The sequence below is a fragment of the Cydia strobilella genome, chromosome 3 (assembly GCF_947568885.1).
Source record: "Cydia strobilella chromosome 3, ilCydStro3.1, whole genome shotgun sequence".
Taxonomy (NCBI): domain Eukaryota; kingdom Metazoa; phylum Arthropoda; class Insecta; order Lepidoptera; family Tortricidae; genus Cydia; species Cydia strobilella.
In genome coordinates, this window is record NC_086043.1 from 6,773,313 (window position 1) to 6,800,396 (window position 27,084).

The following is a 27,084-nucleotide window of genomic DNA, read 5'->3' on the forward strand; positions in this document are numbered from 1 at the left end:
TTGAATTTTGAATTATTATAAGAGTTAGGAAGCATTTAAAAAATTGTATGAAATATGTTTTTCGCTCCTAATTTTTACTATAATCAAAAAATCGAAAATAGTCAAACGTATAGGGGCACAGCTATGGTTAATATAAATCAAATTATGTAAAAATATTTGCAGCAAGGAAAATGGGGTCTGGGGACTACGTTTGTATGGAGAAACGGCTGTCCCCTTTCCTCTTAATCCGACACTGGCTTATCGTGAGGTCTACCTACAGCTCACAGAGCCACTATTAGTTCCTAAATGTCGAGTGCCTGAGTGTCGCGAATTATCTAATAATAACTGATCTATAAAATTACATTACGAGTCTAGTCTAGCCCTCTCTCTCTCTGAGGACAGGTTGTGAGCTAGAAGGTTCGAGTTTCGACTTCGACGAATGAAAGTAAATAAACATCCCATTCGCTAAAGGTAAACAAACTTCCACGGGACCAGTTTGCCTGGACAAACCAACAAACCTACAAGGTAGGTACCTTATAAGTACCTATATTCCAACTCAACACGACTAAAAAAACTTAGTTTTTTAATGTTGCGACATTTTTTGAGGTAATTCTATCCGGTTCGAAGGACCATTTAGTACTAACAGAGGTAATCATTAATATTATCATTTATTAGCTAAATAGGACTTATAATAAAAAGACAAGTTTTTACTATAATAAAGTAAAAAATTAGAATAGAGAAATAGGAATGTACACTGATATAAACAGCCAGCGATCAACGAAATATTTGTAGAGCATAATTACTTGTTGTAACAGTGTAACTGTACCCAACAATATGTTGTGCATAGTTCTTGTAGTAGATTTTAGTGCTGGGGAATGCGCAATACTTACACCATTGTGGAACTGAGTGTGCTGGTGATTCATTTCTCGGAATTGACCTTGCTATGAGTCATTCGCTGGAAGGCAGAGTCGGGGATACCGCGCCTGTCTGCCGGTTGCTTGCTTTGGTATACACGCATACCGCTCACCGCGAACACTTAACAAATAATTTAGTGTTATTCGATCTAAATAAAGAAACAATAACAAAGATGTGTGTGTGTACAAAACAAAAAAAAACAGTGAAATAGATTTGGCTCGCAAATTCTAAAACTACTTGTAAATATTTTTGTGTGTTTTTATAGTTGGATATCATGATAACAACCATGACGTCATTCATATTATTGAAGGTAAGCTTACTTGATTTTTTACAGGTATATTGATATCTAAAGCTTTATTATAAATTAAAATAATTTTATCATTATTTAATTCGTTAGTGAGTCATTTAAAATTCTTATCAGTATCTCATTTGACTAAGTTCTTAAGTGACATGTAAAATATTACGCCAATAAATGTAAAAGTACTGTAGTTATCATCCTTCTCTTTTCAACACGAGGAAATCATCGACATACGCTATAATGACGATTTATCAGTGGCGTCTACGGTATTTGTTAGAGTATCCAAATGCGTGGTGCGTGAGTTAGAATGAAATAGAGAATAAAATGTATTGTAATGGCGAAATTCTTTAGCGTATGATTACGCACAGAAAAAATAATTAATTAAGTTCTTAATCTGATTCATACTAATTTACCTAAATGAGGTGTACAGAAATATTGTCGACAAGCTATGAATCTCGAACTGTTATTTTCGTGTGAAGCGTTGGAAGAAAAAGTTATTGTCCAGCAACAGCAACTTGTTGAACAAGTTTCCAATTAACTTTTCAGACGAACTCTTTCCTCTTGAGGATGAACAGAGAGGATAACGTCGACTGGTTCCATGGGAAAATATCACGAGAATCTGCCGAGAAGCTGTTAAAAGAAGGTAGGCGTTGTTTGAAAGTTACTTTTTAATACAAAATGGTAACAAAAGATTCTGATTCCTTGTTTACCTTTGGCGTTTCCAGAGGGCGAAGATGGTGTTTTCTTGGTACGTGAAAGCAACACTTCACCAGGAGACTATGTTTTGTCAGTTTTACACCAAGTAAGTATACTGAAACTTTTATAACCTATAATTACTTAAGTAAACAAACAATGCAATGTTTCAAATAACTTTGTCTTCAGAAAGTGCTTAAATTATTACATATCAGATTGTCCTTATTCGCACAGAACAACTAGTTATTAATCAAATGGGTTCCAATATAAAAGGTACATACTTCATGTATTATATTTTTTTAAATGGTTGATTAAAAAAATATGATGATAATTTTAAATTACATTACTCTCAATGGGGTTGGCTGGTCGAAGTATTTAGCAGATGGCGCCAGCATAGCTTGCCCTGTCAAACCCTAGAATTGTGTCAAAACTGTTGTTTTTAATGGAATTTTATGCCCTAGATGCCAGCCCTAAATCTCATAGGAAAAGGGGCAAGCTATGATGGCACCATCTATGCAAAACTGACAGTTCCCAACCCCATTGTCAATATACAATGTGGGAGGATTATTATATGCTTTGGCTCCATGCTCAACTCCCAAATCTACAGGAATGTTTTTGACATTAGTTGCAATTACAAATTAAATTATAAATTATTTCAGGGTGAAGTAGTGCATTACCAAATTCGGAGGCATGGAGAGGATGCCTTCTTTTCCATTGAAGAACACACAACAGTGCATGGGTTGGACACCCTCATACAGCACTATCGAGGCGACTCCAATGGTCTCGTCACACGGCTGTCTGTTGTGTGTAAGGGACAGCCTCCACCTCACGAGTCACGCACCCAGGGGACCACCAATCTTTTACACAGGTAAGCTGCTTTTTGCTCTACTAGGGCACTCATTGTTGTCAAATTTTTGTTATATGATTTATACATATTTAAATTCACACAACATACAGTAAAATAGCCATATCATTAAAGGACCTCTTCAGAGCATATTCGTAATACATTATACTATACAAGATTTCTTCAAATCAACTGTGTAACAATTATATTTAGACTGGTAAAACATAATAAAAACAAGAAATAATAAATTAAGGTAGTACTTTTTCATTAGTTACTTTAAATGAATCAATTCAACTTTAATAACATGTATGAACTGTAGTAAATTGGGTAAAAATGGTCTAGATTGGTGTGTTTTTTGGAACTATCCAGTAATAAGCAGCATTAACTGCCAAGTAACAAGACAATTATAATGTAAACTCTTGATTCTTTGACATTGAACCAATGTTAAGATGAATGTGGACGACCGGCCGAATTCACCTGTTCATGTTCATAGAAATATTATAGTCCTCATTTTCCTTATAATATTTTAAACACAATTAGATACATAATATACATATAAACCACAAATATGCCCCTGTTCATTTGTTTGAATTTTTGTTACATGAGCATTAAATTTTTTTTATTAGAGTTTTCTTTTGCTCCTAATTCTTATTATAAGATTTTTTGATTATTATAATATCAAAAAATCTAAAAAAGTCGAACAAAGCTAAGTAGCTATAGTTAATATAATAAATAAATAAATAAAATAAAATAGCCTTTATTTACAACACAAAGAACAGTTTCACATTAACTCTACATATTTTATTTATTATCTCCCATTTTTCCCATATCTCTTAGCTCAGGTTGCTGGCAAAGGCCTCCTCTAGCTCTTTAGTAGTCTGTTAGTAGTTAGTCCCATCCTTCCATATTGGTAGAGGTCTTCTCTGGCACTGTTTGCCTATGTAATTACCAGAATTTCATATGATATGAAGAATAATTATTAAGGTTTAAGAAATTCTGATCAATGATGTGGATCGCCAATGTGTGAAGCATTATTAAAAAAATCTTGTCTTAAATGTATATTGTGATGATTGATGATTTGCTGAATAACAAACAACCTTTGTTATGCAATGATATGTATGTATAATCTATTATTTAATACTGTGATATCAAATCCACAGTTTACTCAAATGATAGTGAAGAAGGAAGTCCTATTAACTGGAGAGCCACAGTTATTGCCCTTAATTTCTTCCATCGTGTTGTTGAAACAAATTGCTGCGACCAATGTCTTGAGTACAATTTAAATTTATTACTCCACAAGGCCATATTTATAGAATACTTTCATGTTTTAATTTGTTTTTTATTATGATCGTGTGAAATAGTCGCATGAAGTCAGTTGAGTAGGTCAATGCTCCGAGTCTTTTTTTACTTATGTTGCACAATTGGTTGATGCAATGTAAAAGTGACAACTTTATTGCTGTGTTCCTGTGGTGAATGCTGTTCAATAGCTCGTTCAATAATGCTGACAATGTGATGTATTATGATTATGCGCAGTAATGATATTGATGCTGTAGTTTAAGTAGGTAACTTGCTTTTATGCTGATATTTACATTTAGTTATATGAAATTCTTTGAGAAATTAGATATAAAGGTGTGTTTGGGTAATTTCGAATACTACAGATTGTCGGGTACCTACTTAAATCCGAAAAAGAACATGAATATGATGGAATTATGGGTGATTTTCGGAATAACCCGACACTCTGAAGTATTCGGACTTAATGCCATTAAATGATTTAAATTATTGCTTTATATATTTTACAAGGAGATTGTAATACATATTTTATTACTACAAAGTATGAAAACCCTAACCGAAATTTTGTTTTAACTGATATGATATCAAAGACAGCAAGGCCTAACTAATCAAAGGTACTTACTGGATTCAAACTGACATTTCTTTACGCATGAATTTTTGTTTTAATTAATTTGTTAAATAAAAAATTAATATTTAAAATTTAAACTGTTTATTTTACCTTAATTTTTTAATGTGCAATTTATAAGTATTTCTATTTTTAATTTTATTTGTAATGAATTCACGTTGTTGTATTAGGATTATTTAAATTATATGCATGTACCGTGGCATGTACCTGATGTACCCTACTTGTAAATGTAATTTACAAACGTTTTTGCATGTTGGCTTTATGTCGACTGAATACTGACTCTAAAACTGTATTAAGACCTAATTGTAACGTATTCTGGCAAATAAACATTTCTATTTCTATAAGAGGTTAGGTACAAACATCCGTCTTAACTCAGTTACAATCTCTATATTTTGAGATTATTTTAACTAAGCTTAGCCTTAATTATATGTGTAATAATAAAGGCAGATATAGTTTGTCAAAGCACTGTCTCATTTTAAACATAGAGAGAATCATACTATCTTTGTCTTACACTAGTACTAGCACCCAAAAGAAAAGGATGAGTATAGTTTATTTTTCTTATTTACTGACAATTTGGTTTGACCAACTATAGGTATGCGTTATGAATAAATGCTAAGATAAGAAGCGCTGGTGGCCTAGCGGTAAGAGCGTGCGACTTTAAGAGCGAACAGGAGTGGTCATTTCTCCATACAAACGTACTCGACTGTTTCCTCCCTGGTTTTTGAAGCTAGAGGAATGATTTTTTCAACACAGATTAATATTGTCAATATCTGTGTCGGTGTGTTTTGCTTTTTTTGATATTTTTGTTTTTTAAGGCGCTAGAGCCCTTCAAACATGGCCAAAAATGGCCTCACTGACTATGCCGCAATGAGAGGCGTGGTATTCAAAACTGGTATCAATTAGCCAAAAAATCAAAACAGTCCGACACAGACAATTTCATAATCATTTAGATTTCCAAATTTGGTTACGATTGCTTAAGTTTTGGAGGAGGAAACAGTCGAGTACGAAACCTCGATTTTTGAGATTTTTACGCAGGATTTTTCGCCTAAGCTGCAGTTGTCCTTATCGCACTAATTTTAGGGGCGGGGTCAAGTTTCTAAATACGTACACGGACAGAAAAGTGATGGGCAATAGTCGACATTGAAAGTCGATAATCTAGTGATGTGATAAGTTATCGATAAACCATAACAAAGTCGCGATTTGCCTCTTAGTAGGCGAAGTAAGTAAAGTGAGTATGCACTTTGGCCTCAGGGGATATCGTTTAACACTTTTTATTATTCCTTGGTTCATACAAAGCTGAGCTGACGCACTAGCTACGAGATTAAGTCCTGGCTACCCCCAAAAAGGGAGGGGAAAAGTCGGCTTCTGCGGTCCAGTTTGCCTCTATTTCTACCTATCTCTAGATATGAGATCAAATTTGGTATAAATTTTGTGTAAATTAGGGACGAATAATTTATTTTAGAAATAATAGTTTCACATTTTCATACACAAATCTGAATATACGAACGAAAAATTAAAACTATATATAATTTTTGGTCACAGATTTGCTCTTTAGAAGCAAATTGTGGTGATTTGCACTAAAAATTAATTACACAATTTAGTTTATTCATTCTTTATTTAGAAAAGTATCAGTTCTAAGTACGTATTATTATATTGCTTTATATTTTACAATTTTCACTATTATTCAAAAATTTATTTTAAACAAAGTATTAATTTTATTAAAACTTTTGTGACGTGATCTCATGAAAGGGGCTCCACGAGGCGAAATACTTTTTACGCCAATTATTTTCTTTTTTTTTAATTTACAACAAAGACGAAAGTTCGAAAAAAATGTGGTTACTTAATAATTGCCTAACTTGTTGAAAAAATTACTTTACATAATATCAATTTATAAACGTAGTATATTCCATGATATGTTTTAAATACACCATATTATTTCCTAATTTTTAAAAGAATATTTAATACCTTTAAAATAATATCTGTCTGTCTGTCTGTCAATCTGCCTGTTCGTCTGTCACCAGGCTGTATCTCGTGAACCGTGATAGCTAAAAAGTTGCAATATTTACGGATGATGTATTTCTGTTGCCGCTATAACAACAAATACTAAAAACAGAATAAAATATTTTTTTTAAGTGGGGCTCCCAAACAACAAACGGGATTTTTTGCCGTTTTTTGCGTAATGGTACGGAACCGACTCGCACTTGGCCGTTTTTTGTTAATAGCTTTGAACTTTTTTTATGTGGGAATAAACGCTTCGAATACATTTTTCTAGACATCATTCTGAATCCAATGAGGTATCATACGTATTTTTAGGAGTTAGTATCTCTATTAGTGGCAGCCGTACAAGCCCAATTTCAAAGAAAAACCGCAAATCGATGTACAGGTTAGCCGTTTGGCACACGCATACTAAGAGGTCAAAACAAAATTTTTGACCCGCAGTTTCTAAAAAAAATCCCTTAGGAGGGGTATGCTGAAACATTTTTTTTGTATGAAAAAAAAAAACATATTTTTTTTCCAAAAACCTATCGTGTGTGGTATCATACGAAAGGGCTTTTTGAGGCGATTCTAAAATTATACCACATCATTACATTTTAGCCATTTTTTTGTAAATTAAAACAAATAGAATTTTCAAAACACACCAAGTTTGGGGTCAAGTTAAAGGGTTAAGTAGAACTGTGTCACTTTGTATTGAAAAAAAAAACTAAATAAATTTTTTATTGCTTTTTTGGGGTTACATATGAGGATATCACGTATCATTTGTACAAAAAAAAAATCAGCCATATCGTATCTGGAGGAGCCCAAACTTGGTATGTTTTGAAAATTCTTTTTCTTTCAATTTAAGAAAAAACCGGCCAAGTGCGAATCGGAATCGGGCGCCGAGGGTTCCGTACATTACACAATTTAAACAATGTATTTTTATGTGAAACGTGAGTGAAAGGTAAATTGCGGTTTACGATTTATAACGTATTTAAAAAAAAACTACTAACTAGATCTCGTTCAAACCAGTTCTCGGTAAAAGTTGGCAAGGTAATGTACATCATATATTTTTTCAGTTTTATTATTCTCTTATTTTAGAAGTTAGAGGGGGGTTACACATTTTACCACTTTGGAAGTGTCTCTCGGTCTCGCGCAAACTATTCAGTTTAGAAAAAAAATATATGAGAAACCTCAATATCATTTTTGAAGACCTATCCATAGATACCACACACGTATGGGTTTGATGAAAAAAAAATTTTTTTGGGTTTCAGTTCTAAGTATGGGGAACCCCTAAAAATTTTTTTTTCCTATTTTTGAGTGAAAATCTTAATGCGGTTCACAGAATACATCTACTTACCAAGTTTCAACAGTTCTTATAGTTTCGGAAAGAAGTGGCTGTGACATACGGACGGACGACAGACAGACAGACATGACGAATCCATAAGGGTTCCGTTTTTTGCCATTTGGCTACGGAACCCTAAAAATGGCTAAAATGCAATGATGTGGTATATTTTCAGAATCGCTTCAAAAAGCCCTTTCGTATGATAGATGAGAAGTATACGATAGGTTTAAAAAAAAAGTTTTTTTTTATACAAAAAAAGGTTTCAGCACTCCCCTCCTAAGGGAATTTTTTTTAGGAACTGCGGGTCAAAATTTTTGTTTTGACTAGTATATACGTGTACCAAACGGCTAACCTGTACATCGATTTGCGGTTTTTTTATGCGAACAGCTTATACTATTTTTTTCACCACCTTGAACCTTTTGTAGACTAGACTATTGTCCCAAAATATTGGGCGACGACCGGTCGTCTGGCCTAGGAGGTAGTGACCCTGCCTGTGAAGCCGATGGTCCTGGGTTCGATGATATGATATGATGAGCACAGATATTTGTTCCTGAGTCATGGGTGTTTTCTATTTGTATTTAAGTATTTATATATTTTATGTATATCGTTGTCTGAGTACCCATAACACAAGCCTCCTTGGGCTTACCGTGGGACTTAGTCAATCTGTGTAAGAATGTCCTATAATATTGATTTAATATTTATTATTATTTATTTATTTATTGGGTTTCATATTTATTCCGATCAGAATTAGGAGCTCTTCAATTTATACCAATTTTTATCAAAATCTGACACATAAATAAAAAAACGGACCATCAATAAAACTGTATAATTACATCAAAGTAAGAAATATCACATGTCACATGTTTCTTTATTATGATAAAAAAGCGGCAAATTTGTTTTTCAAGACGCTTGCTCGAAAAGATCTTATTTCATGCAGGTGTACTGAAGGGAAAAGGCCTATATTGTTCCCGCGGGAGTTATAGCTTTCTTTTTTAATTAGGTATGTCACTAATTCATACGAACCAAGTAAGTTATAAGTAAAATACTTTGTTTAAAATCAAGGTATAAGGGAGTTTTACTTTTAAAATACTCACGACTATAATTTAATATTTTTGTTTATCATATTTAAAAATATTTAATTGGATTAATTTAACAGCCGTTATCTTGTATGTTTTTATACAACAATGTTTTCTTGTATGTCCATGTTATGTTATGTTTTTTTACTATTCTGTAACTCGAAATGTTAATTAGATTGCAGGTTGTAGAAGGATATTGAATTTAGTTACTAAAAACGCGAGCGGCGTGAGGCCGGCGAGGAGCGCAAATAACGTGCGCGTCGGTGTGCGTGCACCACACACACTGGGATAGTCCCTCGGTACGCGGTACCGCCCCCGTCAGCGCGACGACGATATTCTCTTTCAAATCTCAAAATTGAGTTTGGTCTCGGCTCCTGTTGGCTCTTAAATCCGGTGGTCGCGGGTTCAAAGCTCGGCTCGTGCCAGTGAGTTTTCGGAACTTATTTTATGTATGAAATGATATTTACCAGTCGCTTTTCGGTGAAGGAAAATATCGTGAGGAAACCGGACTAATCCTAAGGCCTAGTTTAATTTACCCTTTGGGCTGGAAGGTCAGATGGCAGTCGCTTTCGTAAAAACTACTGCCTACGCCAATTATTGGGATTAGTTGCCAAGCGGACCCCAGGCCCCCATGAGCCGTGGCAAAAAGCCAGGATAACGCGAGGAAGGTGATGCTATGCCGATAAAATTAACAAATATTTATTATTCTTGAGAAAACAGCTAATTATTGACTCAAATGTAATTCTTTTATATTTTGATGAATATGCGTATTACTCATACCTCGGCAAACCGCGATGAGATTGTTGACATGTTATAATATCAACTCACTCCAGATACATCTGTGTTTGAAGTTGGTGACTCAGACTTGAGTTAATGATTCACATAATGATTTTGTGTGCTTTTGGGTCGTTTAGTTATGGAGTTGTGCGTCTCTTTACCATCTGCTACTACAAACATTTGACGTAATTGGAATAATATTTATTCTCTATATCTATTATATACCTATAGGTACTATTTACAAAAAATTGATCTTTTTTTTTTCTTTATATGTGTTCAAGAGATTACTTTTCGCCTACAGATTTAATAATATAGTGTAATATAGTTATATCATTGTCAGCAATTCAACATGTAATGTCAAATGAATTAATATGGATTTAAATAAAGTTAAGTTAAATAAAGTTAAGCATTCACAAAGACTGTTTGAATCACAAGAGTTTGGACTCTTTTTTTCAATTGTATTGTTGACCTTACGCAATTTACTTTTAATTTAAATGAAATTCTTCGATTTTAGCGAGCCGAAGCTAGTTCCTTAAATACCTAACCCATTAACTTTTAACTTCCATATTTACATTTGCGACCAGTTAAGTGATGATACTGTCAGTTAAAAACAGTAGAAAATAGATTACATATTCCTTAATAGCTCCACACTATATAATCAAGTTGAAACATATTGCGTGAGTCCTTTTAAAAATAAAAATCAACTATTTGACAGAGCGACGGAGGCCGGTGACTACAACATAGTATCCCAAATGCTGGCAGTCGGATACCACAGCCGCGACGCCAAAAACCAGGATGGACAGACAGCGGTGCATATAGCCGCTAAAGCCGGGCGTGACAAAATACTCGAGAAACTCATAGAGAGCGGGGCCACAGTCAACGTGCGGGACTCGTTCGGATATACGCCTTTACACGTAAGTAGAGTACAGGAGTAAGCTTCTAGAGGCGATTTCTGGCCGCCGGTCGGACAGGTCCCAAACACCAGGCATAATTTTCATATAAAATCAGCACCACTTTCGTGAATCAATCTATACCCATGTCTCGTTGTGTGCACTACAATGTCTTCCCATCTCATTATTTTTATTGTGTAGGCCCGTCACATAGTTTTCCTTAATTTCCGCGAGGAAAATCGTATTACAAGGTCTTCATTTTAACTTCCTGATGAGACAACTTATACTGTCCAGTAATTAATGGATAACCTAACCACCGACAGGGCACCTTAGGCTGGTCCAGAAAAGGCACTTATAGGTCTTAAAGATATGGCCTAGATGGTGATTGAAGTTAAGTAAGGTGCTATAAAAAAAACAGAAAAGTTCGATTATCTCGAAAACCACGAAACTTTTACTAGACCTATAAGTGCCTTTTCTGGACCAGCCTAAGGTGCCCCGCTCCTGTCGATGGTTAGAAGGTTATCCAATTTATCCATTAATTACTGGACACAGTATATCTTCAGTTTTTTACTTTTAATATAATAACTCTTGTTTTACTTATATAAGGGTCTGGTGTGGTACCTGCCCATCGTACATACAAGAAAAAATAGAAGTTGAATTTGAAACAATAGTTGAATAGTTGAAAAGAGGTTGAATTTCTTTTCTTGAAAAAATTCATGGAGCGTGCGTTCTAAAACTCGTTGCATAGAAGATAATCTAAAGTTAAAAATACCGTGGCCCAAAAATATCCTTATTTTTACAGTACACTTGCCAGAACAATCTGCCGAGCACTGCCGAGTTGCTGATAACGAAGGGCAACGCCAACTACCAGATGCGGCACGCGCCTACGGGGAAAGTACCTTTACATGACGCCGCGCAGAGAGGACACATTGACTGCATTAAGGTACGAGGAGTTGATTAGATAATTTTGACAAAGTTACTATACTGACGTTACCTATTGAGATAACTGGAGGTAGTTCTTTAAGTAGATTCGCTGAAGGAGCATTCCACGGGCCTGTCGTATACTTATAGTTTTTTCGTTTATTAACATATTTTTTTTGAGTCCGCTTGTTACAGAAACTACCTATACAAGTAAAATCTTTATTACTAGGAGAATGCTCTTGAATATTTGAAATTCGAGTTCCTATTTATAGGTCGGAGAGCTTGGAGATACATTTTCGATAAATTATTCGCATCAGTATGAATGTAAAATATCCAATTTATTCTAGAGAATCACACTTTACGTGTTCCCAATTCCATGGTAAATTCTGAATACGCACATGTTTTCAAAATATGTTGTGTTGTGAATACCACAACCTGACCAAAACAAAACTCATTCAACAATGGCAATAAATTACAATGTAACCTGAAAACAGGAAGCCACATGCATTCCATAATACGGACGTTGACTGTTAATACTGTTATAGTTAAAATAAATTATTTCACACCGTGAAATCCGGCACTAGTAAAGTATCGAAAAAACGTAGACTCAGTTATTTTACAACTGTGTTTCATAATATCTAATCGTTTTAACAATGAAAAAACCGGCCAAGTGCGAGTTGGACTCGCCCACCGAGGGTTTCGTACTTTTTAGCTTTTTAGTATTTATTGTTATAGCGGCCACAGAAATACATCATCTGTGAAAATTTCAACTGTTAGCTATCACGGTTCACGGTTCGGTGTCAGCCTGCTGGTGCTGACATACAGACAGACAGCGGAGTCTTAGTAGTAGGGTCCCGTTTTTACCCTTTGGGTAAAAACCTTAAAAAAGAAGATGATTTGACCTTTTAAACACTCTTTTAAGTCAGTTTCGGTTCAAACAGGAGATTTTTGCAGGTCCTTTTAAAATTGAAAGCTCCCGCGAACCCGAGAACTTTGCAGCAAGAAGCCCCCGCTGATTTGGCGAAGCACCACGGTCATACGGAATGCTATCAGCTATTAAGTAAGTACTATTAAGTTATAACTACGCGCGAAGGTCTAAAAGGTAGTGTATTCCTATGTATTTCCGCCGCATGTCCATAGTAAGTGAACAGAAGGGAATACGCCGGTAAAGTTCTTGATAAGGCAGATCGATGGTCTAATTAAAAAAGCTGGGTAATCCGAAGAACGATAGTAGTGCAAGAATTTTTCAGACGAACTTTTTGTAATCAATTTCTAGGTTCCGTAGTCAGTAGATGCTCAATTTATCAAGGTAGTCTCATACACTTATATAGGTACTTCAATTGTTTCCAGAAAACTACAAACCCGAACCACCGCAAACCTCCAAAAGTCAATGGTACCACGGCACGTTGAGCCGGGACGAAGCCGTACAAACTTTAGAACAGTACTGCAAGCAGAACAACTTAGTAGACAAGGCTACAGACGGCGTGTTCCTAGTGCGGTACAGCGAGCGGCACAGCAGCGCCACCTGCGTACTTACTATGCTGAGCGAAAACACGCCTTACCACTTTATCATAAGAAAGGAGGTAATTATTAACTCCGGAAACGATTAATATCTACAACTGATTCAAAATACAAATACTCCGCGACACACATAATTATTTTAGTGAGCTCTCGTTCCTTGCAGTCTGCACTCCGATCTTCGCACACTATGCCCACGCGCTCTAGTGAAAAATACCTCAACAGAAGCATTTATTTTTAGCGGATAGAAGCAACCACGTACCGCATTAAATAATTTCAGGCCATGGTACTTTTCAATGTGTTAAAGACTAATTATTATAATATTCTTTAGTCGGTCGGGTTAGATTTGACTAGAGAGACTGTAGGCGGATCCGTGTTTTTTGCGAGTTTGCGCAGGATAGAAGCAAGGGGCGTGCTTACGTTTCGTAGACCAAAATCAGTTTTTCATCACTGAGCCACAATAGTCAGTTCAGGCCCCGTAGACAACATGCCAATCGCTAACGCTCCGTAGCGAACGAAACGCAACTGTCACTGTCTCACTAATATGGAAGAGTGATAGAGAGACACAAAGCGATTCGATGGCGAAGCGATAGCGATTGTCACCTTGGCTAGGCCGGCAGACTAGTTTTATCTCGTCCTCGAAACATCAAACGTTGGTTTATTTGTCCAGGCGGCGGGCTGGGTGTTCATCGACGACGGGCCGTACCTGGAAGGCGTGGAGCGGCTGGTGGAGCACTACGGCGCCGTGCCCGACGGGCTGCCCCAGCGCCTGCGCCACCCCGTGCCGCCCAAGCCCAAGCCGCCCTTGCCCGAGGTATCTTACCATCAACCAATCAATCAATGTTTTTATTTGTTAAACATAGGTACATAGGTGTTACAATTAATTACTTAGAATCCAATTACAAATACAAATTTGTTTGTGTTAGTAAGTTTAATAATAAACTGCATGCATAAATCCACAAAGCATACCATAAAAGTCGTGCGTAGACGACATAAAGTTGCTTATTATGTTCTAGTCTAGAGAATAAAGTAAAATCATCTATTACGACCTTTATTAACTTAGCAATAAAGTCTCAAATCTGCCATACAAACTGCCAGCCCTGCCGGCGCGCTCCCGACCTGCGTGGCCCGCATTAATCTTCTAATATTTTCCAGTTCTCAACAATGCCACGGACCAAGAAACCATCACCGAGTCGAGCAGCCATGAACCAGACGTTATCCCTAGTCAAAAACGACATCTTAAACAAGCAAATCTCCGAGCCCAGCTCCCCGCCCAATGCCTTCGAGCTGCTCACTAGAAATCTGTCCTTCTCGTCTGACTTTAACAATGACTGCCTCAACAACAACGAGTCGCTGGATGACAACGACACATATAAAGTGCCCGTTAACAACAGCGCGGTTGTTGTTGGGGAGAATTATAATGAGATATCGATTAATTCTGATGGCCAGCTTTCCACACTGCAAGGTGAGTTGAACATCACTGGTGACGGGTGTGATTCCATCGTTATTTTAGATCTGTTGGTGTTCAACTGATATTTTGGATATATCAAGCGTAAAACAAAGAGAATTATAATAAGCTGCAAGCTTTTGTACGTCTGCGAGTTCAAAACTCCAAAATGGAAGAAATTACTTGTAATAAAAGGATAATTATGGGTTGTCTCGATTATTAATTTGATATTAAACGAATGCACATGGGTTTCGTTTTACTATATAATTATACGATTTTTTGCTAGCATAGTTTTTTACATTGTAACTATTTAAAACTTATTAAGTTATTAAACATTTATGTTACGAGTTCCCGAAATTTATTTATAGGTTACTTATACCGTCAAAATATGCAATTGCACCCCAATATCGGGGACAAATAAACATGGATGTAAAAACAAATATACATGGTAAATACGTCGTTTTTAATAGTGTTTAATATACTATGCTGAAATTCGTCTACCTCTGGAAACATTAGTCTCAACTTAAATATGAATTTCAGATTTGATCCCCATGAGCGAGCTAACGCTAGGGGCGACACTGGGCGAGGGCGAGTTCGGCTCGGTGCTGCGCGCCACGCTCGGCGCCGCGCCCGTCGCCGTCAAGACGCTGCACGTGCAGCACACCGACTCCAACCAGCATGACTTCCTGGCGGAAGCCAAGACTATGATGACGCTACGGCATCGGTGCATTGTTCGACTCCTTGGTGTGTCATTGGTAAGTTAGACACGGTTTCAGAAGCAATATTCAGAGCGGCTCATACGGACTCCAACCGGCACGACTTTCTGGCGGAAGTTGAGAGACTCATTGAAGTGTCATTGGTAAGTGAGATATAGATTTAGAAGCAATATAATATAACACGAAGACGGCGCTGCAATTAAAACATGTCATAAAAAAACATAAACCACAGATTAAACCACTTTTTGTGTTCTAGACAAGGAACTATTTCATAATTCGCGGTTTCAAACGCAACGCCGTTACGGCACGGCATCAGGTAGGACCATACAGAACGAGCTGGTTCGCGAGGAAAGCGCGGTCTGTGGAGACGTGCCTTGTTCGAACGAAGCAAACGCATGCCTCAGGCGAGGCACTTCCTAACTACATTCAATTATTTTTTTACGAAGCGGCTTGTTCTCTCTGGTGCCTACTGGTGCACTTAATCCGTCACTGTCAAGAGGCTATCTAAATTGAATATATCTATTGCAGGGTCCCCCTCTGGCGATGATCCAGGAGCTGGTGCCGCTAGGGTCGCTGCTGGAGTACCTGCTGCGGTCGCCGGAGCAAGCGTCGGCCGGCTACGAGCTGCGGCTGTGGGCGTGCCAGGTGGCGGCCGGCATGCGCTACCTGGAGCGGCGCCGCTTCGTGCACCGCGACCTCGCCGCCCGGAACATACTGCTGGCCAGCAGGTACAGTCCCGTCTAGCCATGCTCTAGTGCCGCTAGGGTCGCTGCTGGAGTACCTGCTGCGGTCGCCGGAGCAAGCGTCGGCCGGCTACGAGCTGCGGCTGTGGGCGTGCCAGGTGGCGGCCGGCATGCGCTACCTGGAGCGGCGCCGCTTCGTGCACCGCGACCTCGCCGCCCGGAACATACTGCTGGCCAGCAGGTACAGTCCCGTCTAGCCATGCTCTAGTGCCGCTAGGGTCGCTGCTGGAGTACCTGCTGCGGTCGCCGGAGCAAGCGTCGGCCGGCTACGAGCTGCGGCTGTGGGCGTGCCAGGTGGCGGCCGGCATGCGCTACCTGGAGCGGCGCCGCTTCGTGCACCGCGACCTCGCCGCCCGGAACATACTGCTGGCCAGCAGGTACAGTCCCGTCTAGCCATGCTCTAGTGCCGCTAGGGTCGCTGCTGGAGTACCTGCTGCGGTCGCCGGAGCAAGCGTCGGCCGGCTACGAGCTGCGGCTGTGGGCGTGCCAGGTGGCGGCCGGCATGCGCTACCTGGAGCGGCGCCGCTTCGTGCACCGCGACCTCGCCGCCCGGAACATACTGCTGGCCAGCAGGTACAGTCCCGTCTAGCCATGCTCTAGTGCCGCTAGGGTCGCTGCTGGAGTACCTGCTGCGGTCGCCGGAGCAAGCGTCGGCCGGCTACGAGCTGCGGCTGTGGGCGTGCCAGGTGGCGGCCGGCATGCGCTACCTGGAGCGGCGCCGCTTCGTGCACCGCGACCTCGCCGCCCGGAACATACTGCTGGCCAGCAGGTACAGTCCCGTCTAGCCATGCTCTAGTGCCGCTAGGGTCGCTGCTGGAGTACCTGCTGCGGTCGCCGGAGCAAGCGTCGGCCGGCTACGAGCTGCGGCTGTGGGCGTGCCAGGTGGCGGCCGGCATGCGCTACCTGGAGCGGCGCCGCTTCGTGCACCGCGACCTCGCCGCCCGGAACATACTGCTGGCCAGCAGGTACAGTCCCGTCTAGCCATGCTCTAGTGCCGCTAGGGTCGCTGCTGGAGTACCTGCTGCGGTCGCCGGAGCAAGCGTCGGCCGGCTACGAGCTGCGGCTGTGGGCGTGCCAGGTGGCGGCCGGCATGCGCTACCTGGAGCGGCGCCGCTTCGTGCACCGCGACCTCGCCGCCCGGAACATACTGCTGGCCAGCAGGTACAGTCCCGTCTAGCCATGCTCTAGTGCCGCTAGGGTCGCTGCTGGAGTACCTGCTGCGGTCGCCGGAGCAAGCGTCGGCCGGCTACGAGCTGCGGCTGTGGGCGTGCCAGGTGGCGGCCGGCATGCGCTACCTGGAGCGGCGCCGCTTCGTGCACCGCGACCTCGCCGCCCGGAACATACTGCTGGCCAGCAGGTACAGTCCCGTCTAGCCATGCTCTAGTGCCGCTAGGGTCGCTGCTGGAGTACCTGCTGCGGTCGCCGGAGCAAGCGTCGGCCGGCTACGAGCTGCGGCTGTGGGCGTGCCAGGTGGCGGCCGGCATGCGCTACCTGGAGCGGCGCCGCTTCGTGCACCGCGACCTCGCCGCCCGGAACATACTGCTGGCCAGCAGGTACAGTCCCGTCTAGCCATGCTCTAGTGCCGCTAGGGTCGCTGCTGGAGTACCTGCTGCGGTCGCCGGAGCAAGCGTCGGCCGGCTACGAGCTGCGGCTGTGGGCGTGCCAGGTGGCGGCCGGCATGCGCTACCTGGAGCGGCGCCGCTTCGTGCACCGCGACCTCGCCGCCCGGAACATACTGCTGGCCAGCAGGTACAGTCCCGTCTAGCCATGCTCTAGTGCCGCTAGGGTCGCTGCTGGAGTACCTGCTGCGGTCGCCGGAGCAAGCGTCGGCCGGCTACGAGCTGCGGCTGTGGGCGTGCCAGGTGGCGGCCGGCATGCGCTACCTGGAGCGGCGCCGCTTCGTGCACCGCGACCTCGCCGCCCGGAACATACTGCTGGCCAGCAGGTACAGTCCCGTCTAGCCATGCTCTAGTGCCGCTAGGGTCGCTGCTGGAGTACCTGCTGCGGTCGCCGGAGCAAGCGTCGGCCGGCTACGAGCTGCGGCTGTGGGCGTGCCAGGTGGCGGCCGGCATGCGCTACCTGGAGCGGCGCCGCTTCGTGCACCGCGACCTCGCCGCCCGGAACATACTGCTGGCCAGCAGGTACAGTCCCGTCTAGCCATGCTCTAGTGCCGCTAGGGTCGCTGCTGGAGTACCTGCTGCGGTCGCCGGAGCAAGCGTCGGCCGGCTACGAGCTGCGGCTGTGGGCGTGCCAGGTGGCGGCCGGCATGCGCTACCTGGAGCGGCGCCGCTTCGTGCACCGCGACCTCGCCGCCCGGAACATACTGCTGGCCAGCAGGTACAGTCCCGTCTAGCCATGCTCTAGTGCCGCTAGGGTCGCTGCTGGAGTACCTGCTGCGGTCGCCGGAGCAAGCGTCGGCCGGCTACGAGCTGCGGCTGTGGGCGTGCCAGGTGGCGGCCGGCATGCGCTACCTGGAGCGGCGCCGCTTCGTGCACCGCGACCTCGCCGCCCGGAACATACTGCTGGCCAGCAGGTACAGTCCCGTCTAGCCATGCTCTAGTGCCGCTAGGGTCGCTGCTGGAGTACCTGCTGCGGTCGCCGGAGCAAGCGTCGGCCGGCTACGAGCTGCGGCTGTGGGCGTGCCAGGTGGCGGCCGGCATGCGCTACCTGGAGCGGCGCCGCTTCGTGCACCGCGACCTCGCCGCCCGGAACATACTGCTGGCCAGCAGGTACAGTCCCGTCTAGCCATGCTCTAGTGCCGCTAGGGTCGCTGCTGGAGTACCTGCTGCGGTCGCCGGAGCAAGCGTCGGCCGGCTACGAGCTGCGGCTGTGGGCGTGCCAGGTGGCGGCCGGCATGCGCTACCTGGAGCGGCGCCGCTTCGTGCACCGCGACCTCGCCGCCCGGAACATACTGCTGGCCAGCAGGTACAGTCCCGTCTAGCCATGCTCTAGTGCCGCTAGGGTCGCTGCTGGAGTACCTGCTGCGGTCGCCGGAGCAAGCGTCGGCCGGCTACGAGCTGCGGCTGTGGGCGTGCCAGGTGGCGGCCGGCATGCGCTACCTGGAGCGGCGCCGCTTCGTGCACCGCGACCTCGCCGCCCGGAACATACTGCTGGCCAGCAGGTACAGTCCCGTCTAGCCATGCTCTAGTGCCGCTAGGGTCGCTGCTGGAGTACCTGCTGCGGTCGCCGGAGCAAGCGTCGGCCGGCTACGAGCTGCGGCTGTGGGCGTGCCAGGTGGCGGCCGGCATGCGCTACCTGGAGCGGCGCCGCTTCGTGCACCGCGACCTCGCCGCCCGGAACATACTGCTGGCCAGCAGGTACAGTCCCGTCTAGCCATGCTCTAGTGCCGCTAGGGTCGCTGCTGGAGTACCTGCTGCGGTCGCCGGAGCAAGCGTCGGCCGGCTACGAGCTGCGGCTGTGGGCGTGCCAGGTGGCGGCCGGCATGCGCTACCTGGAGCGGCGCCGCTTCGTGCACCGCGACCTCGCCGCCCGGAACATACTGCTGGCCAGCAGGTACAGTCCCGTCTAGCCATGCTCTAGTGCCGCTAGGGTCGCTGCTGGAGTACCTGCTGCGGTCGCCGGAGCAAGCGTCGGCCGGCTACGAGCTGCGGCTGTGGGCGTGCCAGGTGGCGGCCGGCATGCGCTACCTGGAGCGGCGCCGCTTCGTGCACCGCGACCTTGCCGCCCGGAACATACTGCTGGCCAGCAGGTACAGTCCCGTCTAGCCATGCTCTAGTGCCGCTAGGGTCGCTGCTGGAGTACCTGCTGCGGTCGCCGGAGCAAGCGTCGGCCGGCTACGAGCTGCGGCTGTGGGCGTGCCAGGTGGCGGCCGGCATGCGCTACCTGGAGCGGCGCCGCTTCGTGCACCGCGACCTCGCCGCCCGGAACATACTGCTGGCCAGCAGGTACAGTCCCGTCTAGCCATGCTCTAGTGCCGCTAGGGTCGCTGCTGGAGTACCTGCTGCGGTCGCCGGAGCAAGCGTCGGCCGGCTACGAGCTGCGGCTGTGGGCGTGCCAGGTGGCGGCCGGCATGCGCTACCTGGAGCGGCGCCGCTTCGTGCACCGCGACCTCGCCGCCCGGAACATACTGCTGGCCAGCAGGTACAGTCCCGTCTAGCCATGCTCTAGTGCCGCTAGGGTCGCTGCTGGAGTACCTGCTGCGGTCGCCGGAGCAAGCGTCGGCCGGCTACGAGCTGCGGCTGTGGGCGTGCCAGGTGGCGGCCGGCATGCGCTACCTGGAGCGGCGCCGCTTCGTGCACCGCGACCTCGCCGCCCGGAACATACTGCTGGCCAGCAGGTACAGTCCCGTCTAGCCATGCTCTAGTGCCGCTAGGGTCGCTGCTGGAGTACCTGCTGCGGTCGCCGGAGCAAGCGTCGGCCGGCTACGAGCTGCGGCTGTGGGCGTGCCAGGTGGCGGCCGGCATGCGCTACCTGGAGCGGCGCCGCTTCGTGCACCGCGACCTCGCCGCCCGGAACATACTGCTGGCCAGCAGGTACAGTCCCGTCTAGCCATGCTCTAGTGCCGCTAGGGTCGCTGCTGGAGTACCTGCTGCGGTCGCCGGAGCAAGCGTCGGCCGGCTACGAGCTGCGGCTGTGGGCGTGCCAGGTGGCGGCCGGCATGCGCTACCTGGAGCGGCGCCGCTTCGTGCACCGCGACCTCGCCGCCCGGAACATACTGCTGGCCAGCAGGTACAGTCCCGTCTAGCCATGCTCTAGTGCCGCTAGGGTCGCTGCTGGAGTACCTGCTGCGGTCGCCGGAGCAAGCGTCGGCCGGCTACGAGCTGCGGCTGTGGGCGTGCCAGGTGGCGGCCGGCATGCGCTACCTGGAGCGGCGCCGCTTCGTGCACCGCGACCTCGCCGCCCGGAACATACTGCTGGCCAGCAGGTACAGTCCCGTCTAGCCATGCTCTAGTGCCGCTAGGGTCGCTGCTGGAGTACCTGCTGCGGTCGCCGGAGCAAGCGTCGGCCGGCTACGAGCTGCGGCTGTGGGCGTGCCAGGTGGCGGCCGGCATGCGCTACCTGGAGCGGCGCCGCTTCGTGCACCGCGACCTCGCCGCCCGGAACATACTGCTGGCCAGCAGGTACAGTCCCGTCTAGCCATGCTCTAGTGCCGCTAGGGTCGCTGCTGGAGTACCTGCTGCGGTCGCCGGAGCAAGCGTCGGCCGGCTACGAGCTGCGGCTGTGGGCGTGCCAGGTGGCGGCCGGCATGCGCTACCTGGAGCGGCGCCGCTTCGTGCACCGCGACCTCGCCGCCCGGAACATACTGCTGGCCAGCAGGTACAGTCCCGTCTAGCCATGCTCTAGTGCCGCTAGGGTCGCTGCTGGAGTACCTGCTGCGGTCGCCGGAGCAAGCGTCGGCCGGCTACTGTCAACTAATTCAGAATCTGCATCTGCTGCTTCGGAAACTATGATACCTCAACTTGCAGGGTGGTCTAAATTTGACAGCCAAAAAAGAACCTTGATTTTAAATTGTAATGTAATTTATATTCTATTTGCTGACTCAAGATCCAGTCAGTGAGAAGCGAGGATTTAACCAAAGATAACGAGAATAAAAATCCTAATTCGCTAATTTCAGTATAACATATAGTCTAGCAAACTTGTCAGTCAGTAACAACCAGGAAAATTATACTCATGCCTTTTGGGTGCATTGTGGCCCAGGACTGTCTCATTTCAAACATAGACGAGAGAATCATACTGTCTTTGTCTTAACTAGCGTATGTTTAAAATGAAACAGTCCTGGGCCAAACTATACATTTTGTGAACATAAAGATAATATATTTTGTTTCAGACATCAAGCCAAAATTAGCGACTTCGGTCTATCACGAGCTCTCTCCATGGACAGTTCGTACTACAAGGCGAGCCAGGGCGGCAAGTGGCCCATCAAGTGGTACGCGCCCGAGTCCTACAACTACGGCACCTTCAGCAGCGCCAGCGACGTCTGGAGCTACGGAGTCACGCTGTGGGAGATGTTCTCTTATGGCAAGCAGCCGTACGGGGACATGAGGGGCACTGAGGTTAGCATTTCAATGTAGGGGTATTTGCCAGCCAAAACACGGCCTTAATGTTTTAAGTTTAGGATAGAAAATTACAAGGTGACTAATTGCCTGTAAAATGGTACGTGAACCGAGGATCATGTTAAAAAACTTTAGCTTAATAAAAGTAATATCAAACTATCTGAAGAAAGTTGAATAGCGACAGTATTTTGACTGTTTGCCGAGAAGATGAAATTGACAGTTTAAACTTTTGTTAGCGACTAAAATAAAGCGTGTTTTCTTTTACAACAAATACAAATACAAAAACTTTATTTATAACGCCAAGGTTACAAGTCAAAAGTCAACTAAGCGGCAATATAAAATTAAACTTCTGATGTTTGAAAATGATCCGTAGGCCGAGCACATCATTGACGCGACAGTATTTCGCCGCGAGATAGACTGACCGCGACCCGTCTTTTGCTAACTGTATAAATTAAAGGGGGACGGGTAGTCTATGTCGCGGCGAAATACTCTCGCGCCAATCATGTGCTAGCCCGGCTGGTCCAACAAGAGATAAAACATTTTTTTATAAGAAACTTACTTTCTTTTACAGGCAATACAAATAGTAGAGAGCGGCGGACGATTAGAACGACCCGAAGAGTGTCCGGACGAGATCTACCAAGTCATGCTAGACTGCTGGGAGTACAACCCAGACCGACGACCGACGTTCGGTCTGCTCGTCGACGTGTTCTCACAACACCCCGACTACGTCAACATCAGCCAGCTAGCCCTCGACAACGAGGAGGTAAACGTCTAACATTTACTTCAATATTTGCCTAACACAGCTCTGCGTCTCTTTTGTTCTTTATGTCGATAAAAAGAGATACAATGCGAATGTTAGGCAAATATTTCTGGATTATGCCTTTGGCCCCTTAGGCTACTTATGTAAAGCTTACATAGATTACAGTGGTAGAAAATATGACGAAGATGAGGACGTAACAGGATAAGTGAGATTTGAACTCAAATTGACAATGGGAAAAATGTATTTACTGTCAGGTCTAACCGCGACTTCATTTACCTACAATTTTTTCACTCGACTCGCACTGTACTCAATAGAGATACGGATTATGCTTGTCATGTAAAATATAGTCAAGTAGGGTTGTAGCTAAAATGTCGCTTTGTTACCTTGCCTGAACAAACGCCCTTCTGCATCTGACGATGTATTAAAAATATAATTTATAGTTGGCTAGCTGTGTGAATATGATGATCTGAACATTTTAAGATTTTTGAGTGACTGATTGTTTGGTATAAAACATGGGTAATGGAATAATGAAATGTAGGTATGTGTTTCTTAATATGAAATTATGGTGGCCTTAGCTTTCATAAACTTCTATGTAGTGATCAAATTGATTCTAACGTAATATAACTAACTTTTCTTGAGGTTTTAAATATTAACATATCGATAAAATATGTAAAGTAATTTGTAGTACCTACAGACGAGTTAGATGGATTCGATTTTAGTCAGTCGAATACAAATGGACACAAGTAAATTACTTGACTTGAATGTATTATGATATACAAATGTATAACAACGACTAGTATATTAGGTATTTCGGCAAGAGAAGATACTGGCTGACTGGCGAAATGGAAATATGCCACGATGTGCCTGATAACCTTTCTCGTTGTTAGATCTAAATTAGGATTTACGATAATTGTTTTCTGAATACAATGATGTAACAATGAATACATATTTGACAATTTGCCTTTTATAGTATTTTACTATTAATTTGACAATTTATATACGATTATAATGTGTATGTATATGTCGACTTGCATTTTAAAAACTGTGTATGTTCCTTTTAGAACCAAAATAGATTTTATGTTGTACAGTAGTTGTATCAATCCTGTAGGTTTTTATTTCAACAAAATGACACCGGTTACAAAATATACATTCCTTATGTTTAACTAATTTAATATTGCCATGGAAATGCCATAGTTATTTTGGTGATTATTCAACAATTTGCCATGAGGTTGTGTTATTTTATGTACAAAATTCTTATAGTTACCCAAATTATTATATCAGTTTAGATTTAAAGGATTTATTTTAAATTCAACAATATTTCTATGAGTCTGACTTAGCGAATATGTTTTTATATTATAACAGATTATATAAATTTTATATTTAAAAGAAATGTGATAATGGTATTTATAAAACATTAAAATAAATAATATAAATAAATTGTTTTTATTTACCGTCTGGTTATACAGGATGGCTAAAAAATAAGTGCATTTCTGTTGCCAGGGAGGTTTTGGGATTATACTGAGCAACTTTTACTATGGGACCAACCACGAAATCGCGAAAAAAAAAATTTACCCTCCCATAGAAAATGGACCAGCCAAAATGTATGAAACAGCCAAAAATTTTTTCGCGATTCCGGGGTTGGTGCCATAGTAAAAGTTGCTCAGTATAATCCCAAAACGTCCCTGGCAACGGGAATGCACTTATTTTTTAGCCACCGTGTATATTAAGGGGAAAATGAGTTCACGAGCGACACTCGACGTTATTAACAAGCGTGTAAGCGCTAATATCCATAATCTAGATGACTTATTTGTATCAGTGCCGGATAAAGGCAGCGCGGGGCCTGTAGCAAATTCTAATTCTATAATGGGGCCCACGGATTGTTCTTATTTTGTAAGTGAAACTTAGGATTGTTACGGCCACAAGTGCGCGGGGCCCGTGGCATTTGCTACTTTTGCCACGTGTCTAATCCGCCACTGATTTGTATGTATCCGCTGCCGACTATATCACATTGTTTAAAAAAACTTATCAAAGTCAGTACGTAAACACAATTCGAAGCGTATACAATAATAGCACAATATCACAACAAAGGATAGTTTAGTTTCCACAGTAGGTATGAGTCATCGTCTCAAGTGCACTTATATGTTGATTCTACACTCATGATACGGAGGCGGCGGAGTGTCGCCGCGCGGCGCCGGGACGCGGACGGCGTCGGCGCGCAGCCCCGGCCCGCGGGGCCCCGGCACGCCGTACGGCAGCGACAACTGCCTTCTATACGGCGGAGGAGTCTCCAAATCCGGATTAATACCGCTGCTCCACAGTAAATTCGTCCTCATATCACTGTCCACCCTCTGCGCTCGTCGCCTCTGCCTTCTAGTTTGAGGTCGCGTGCAATTCACTCGTCGACACCCGCATAGCGAGCGTAACCAAATGTAAGTGACCACTATACCGATCGCCAACCCCAATTCCAATCCTATAATAAACGCTTGCGACGATGAAAATTCTTTGTCAATTTTCTCGTACCAGGTCAGTTGCTTTGTGGGTTTTAGAACGGGCAGTGTTTCATTTTTCTCAGAAGTGATGTTCCAAACGTCTTTAACGTCGACATCTGGTCGCTCGACGGGCGCTGCCGATATAATTTTCTCAAACATTTTAGGGGATCTTCTGACGCACTTCTTCGTATAGCTGATGCGATGTGAAGTTATCCAAGCTTCTACTGCCATGAAATTAGAGTCGCAGTTCCAGTAGTCGTTCTGTAATTCTAACCTCTCTAGTTTTCGTAGTGGTTTCAGGACTTCCGTGTTTAAAGAAATTAGGTAGTTTTCGCTCAAATCCAATTTACGTAAGTTTGGTAAACGGCTGAATATTCTGTCTGGCAGCGACTTTATCCGGCAGTTGTTGAGGTTTAACACCTGTAACAGAATATAAAATGTGTTATATCAATCGATTTTTAAACAATGTATCGTAATAACAGGCATAACATTTAAATAGTTCCTGCATTTAAGAGCCTCACTATAAGGTGATTGGCGTTCATTTCCATAGTACCTGTACCTAACCGGCCAATCCAGACCCTGGGGTCTACAACAATTGGGGCGAATTTTTAGGGTGCGAGGCTATATAGTGGAACTATAAAATATTAGCTCTATCCAGCTCTCAGATACTTACTTTCAACTTTGTGTGTTCTATTAAAGGTTGATTTTTGAGCTCCTCAAAAACATTTCCCGACAAATCCAGCATTTCCAGCATTGGAGTTTCGAAGAAGAGGTCCATCACCAACGCCCTAAGCCGATTGCCGCTCAAATCCAGGTGCACCAGCTTATCCAGGCCCGCGAATGCGTGGATGCCGATCCAAGATAGCTGGTTGTATGAGAGGTTTAGCACTTCTATTGAAGTTATACCTGCTTCCTGAAAATAAATAAGTCTCAAAACATTATCATGACTAGTAACTAGAAATGTCTTACTCATAAGCTGATTACGCAAAATGTGGCTTATCTTATGCAGTTATGCATCACAAAAATATCTTGATTATTCTGATGTGATTCTGATATAACTAAATGGCAAATAACCGACTCACTACGGGTATTAATAACGTCCGAAACGTGAATTCATAAAAATATGTTATTTAGTTAGGTTAGTATGTGACAATAGTAACGGTGACAGTTACAAACATTTTATTTATATCATATGTAAATGAGCTAAGAACATTGCCACTAAATGCTTACCTTGAAGCAATAGTTCTCCAATCCACTTATCACATTATGGCTCAGACTATAGACCTGCACTCCGCTGGGCACTCCCACCTCCATGCTGATTATATTCTGCCCCTCACAGGTGGCCCGATTAAGCCCGTTATACACATCGCAATCACATTGCCTAGGGCATAACTGACCGCAATCACAACCACACAAAAATACTAACACTACTACACATTTCCACGCCATTTTTTATATTTCTTCCAAATACTTTCTTTTGCACAGATCGTTTTCATTATGGGATAATTCACAGAAGCGATACTGACGCATGGACGATTTCGTACAAAATGGAGCAATGATGCATGATAAAACAACGTTATCGCGTTATAAAGAGATAAGATAACGACGCGACAATCTTTGTTTTGAACGTGCTCCGTTTATGAATCCGATGTGCTTAGATCGTGTAGGTAGGTGTGGTGATTAAATACAAACATATTGATAAAGAATCGGTAATAAAAGTATATTATTGTTTCATTATATGAGTATAATTGTTTATAAGATATTACTAAA

The 27,084-nt window shown here is 43.9% G+C and overlaps 3 protein-coding genes across 3 annotated transcripts in view; 1 reads left to right on the forward strand and 2 right to left on the reverse strand.

Moving 5' to 3' along the window:
* The window catches only part of LOC134755792 (uncharacterized), a 158,278-nt gene that overhangs the window by 125,915 nt on the left and 5,279 nt on the right, over positions 1 to 27,084 (reverse strand). The gene's annotated exons all lie outside the window — the stretch shown is intronic.
* LOC134755806 (tyrosine-protein kinase Shark) lies at positions 922 to 24,258 on the forward strand. Its single transcript, XM_063692414.1, has 14 exons — positions 922 to 1,204; positions 1,739 to 1,835; positions 1,918 to 1,994; positions 2,545 to 2,753; positions 10,532 to 10,730; positions 11,509 to 11,649; positions 12,582 to 12,687; positions 12,978 to 13,210; positions 13,816 to 13,959; positions 14,301 to 14,610; positions 15,133 to 15,347; positions 15,837 to 16,036; positions 21,840 to 22,065; positions 22,637 to 24,258. The coding sequence occupies exons 1-14, from the start codon at positions 1,169 to 1,171 to the stop codon at positions 22,838 to 22,840; spliced, it is 2,397 nt and encodes a 798-aa protein (XP_063548484.1). The 5' UTR covers positions 922 to 1,168; the 3' UTR covers positions 22,841 to 24,258.
* LOC134755775 (leucine-rich repeat-containing protein 26) lies at positions 23,979 to 26,867 on the reverse strand. The gene is made up of 3 exons (XM_063692371.1): positions 26,545 to 26,867; positions 25,988 to 26,227; positions 23,979 to 25,734 (listed from the first exon to the last, which is right to left on the reverse strand). The coding sequence occupies exons 1-3, from the start codon at positions 26,761 to 26,763 to the stop codon at positions 24,961 to 24,963; spliced, it is 1,233 nt and encodes a 410-aa protein (XP_063548441.1). The 5' UTR covers positions 26,764 to 26,867; the 3' UTR covers positions 23,979 to 24,960.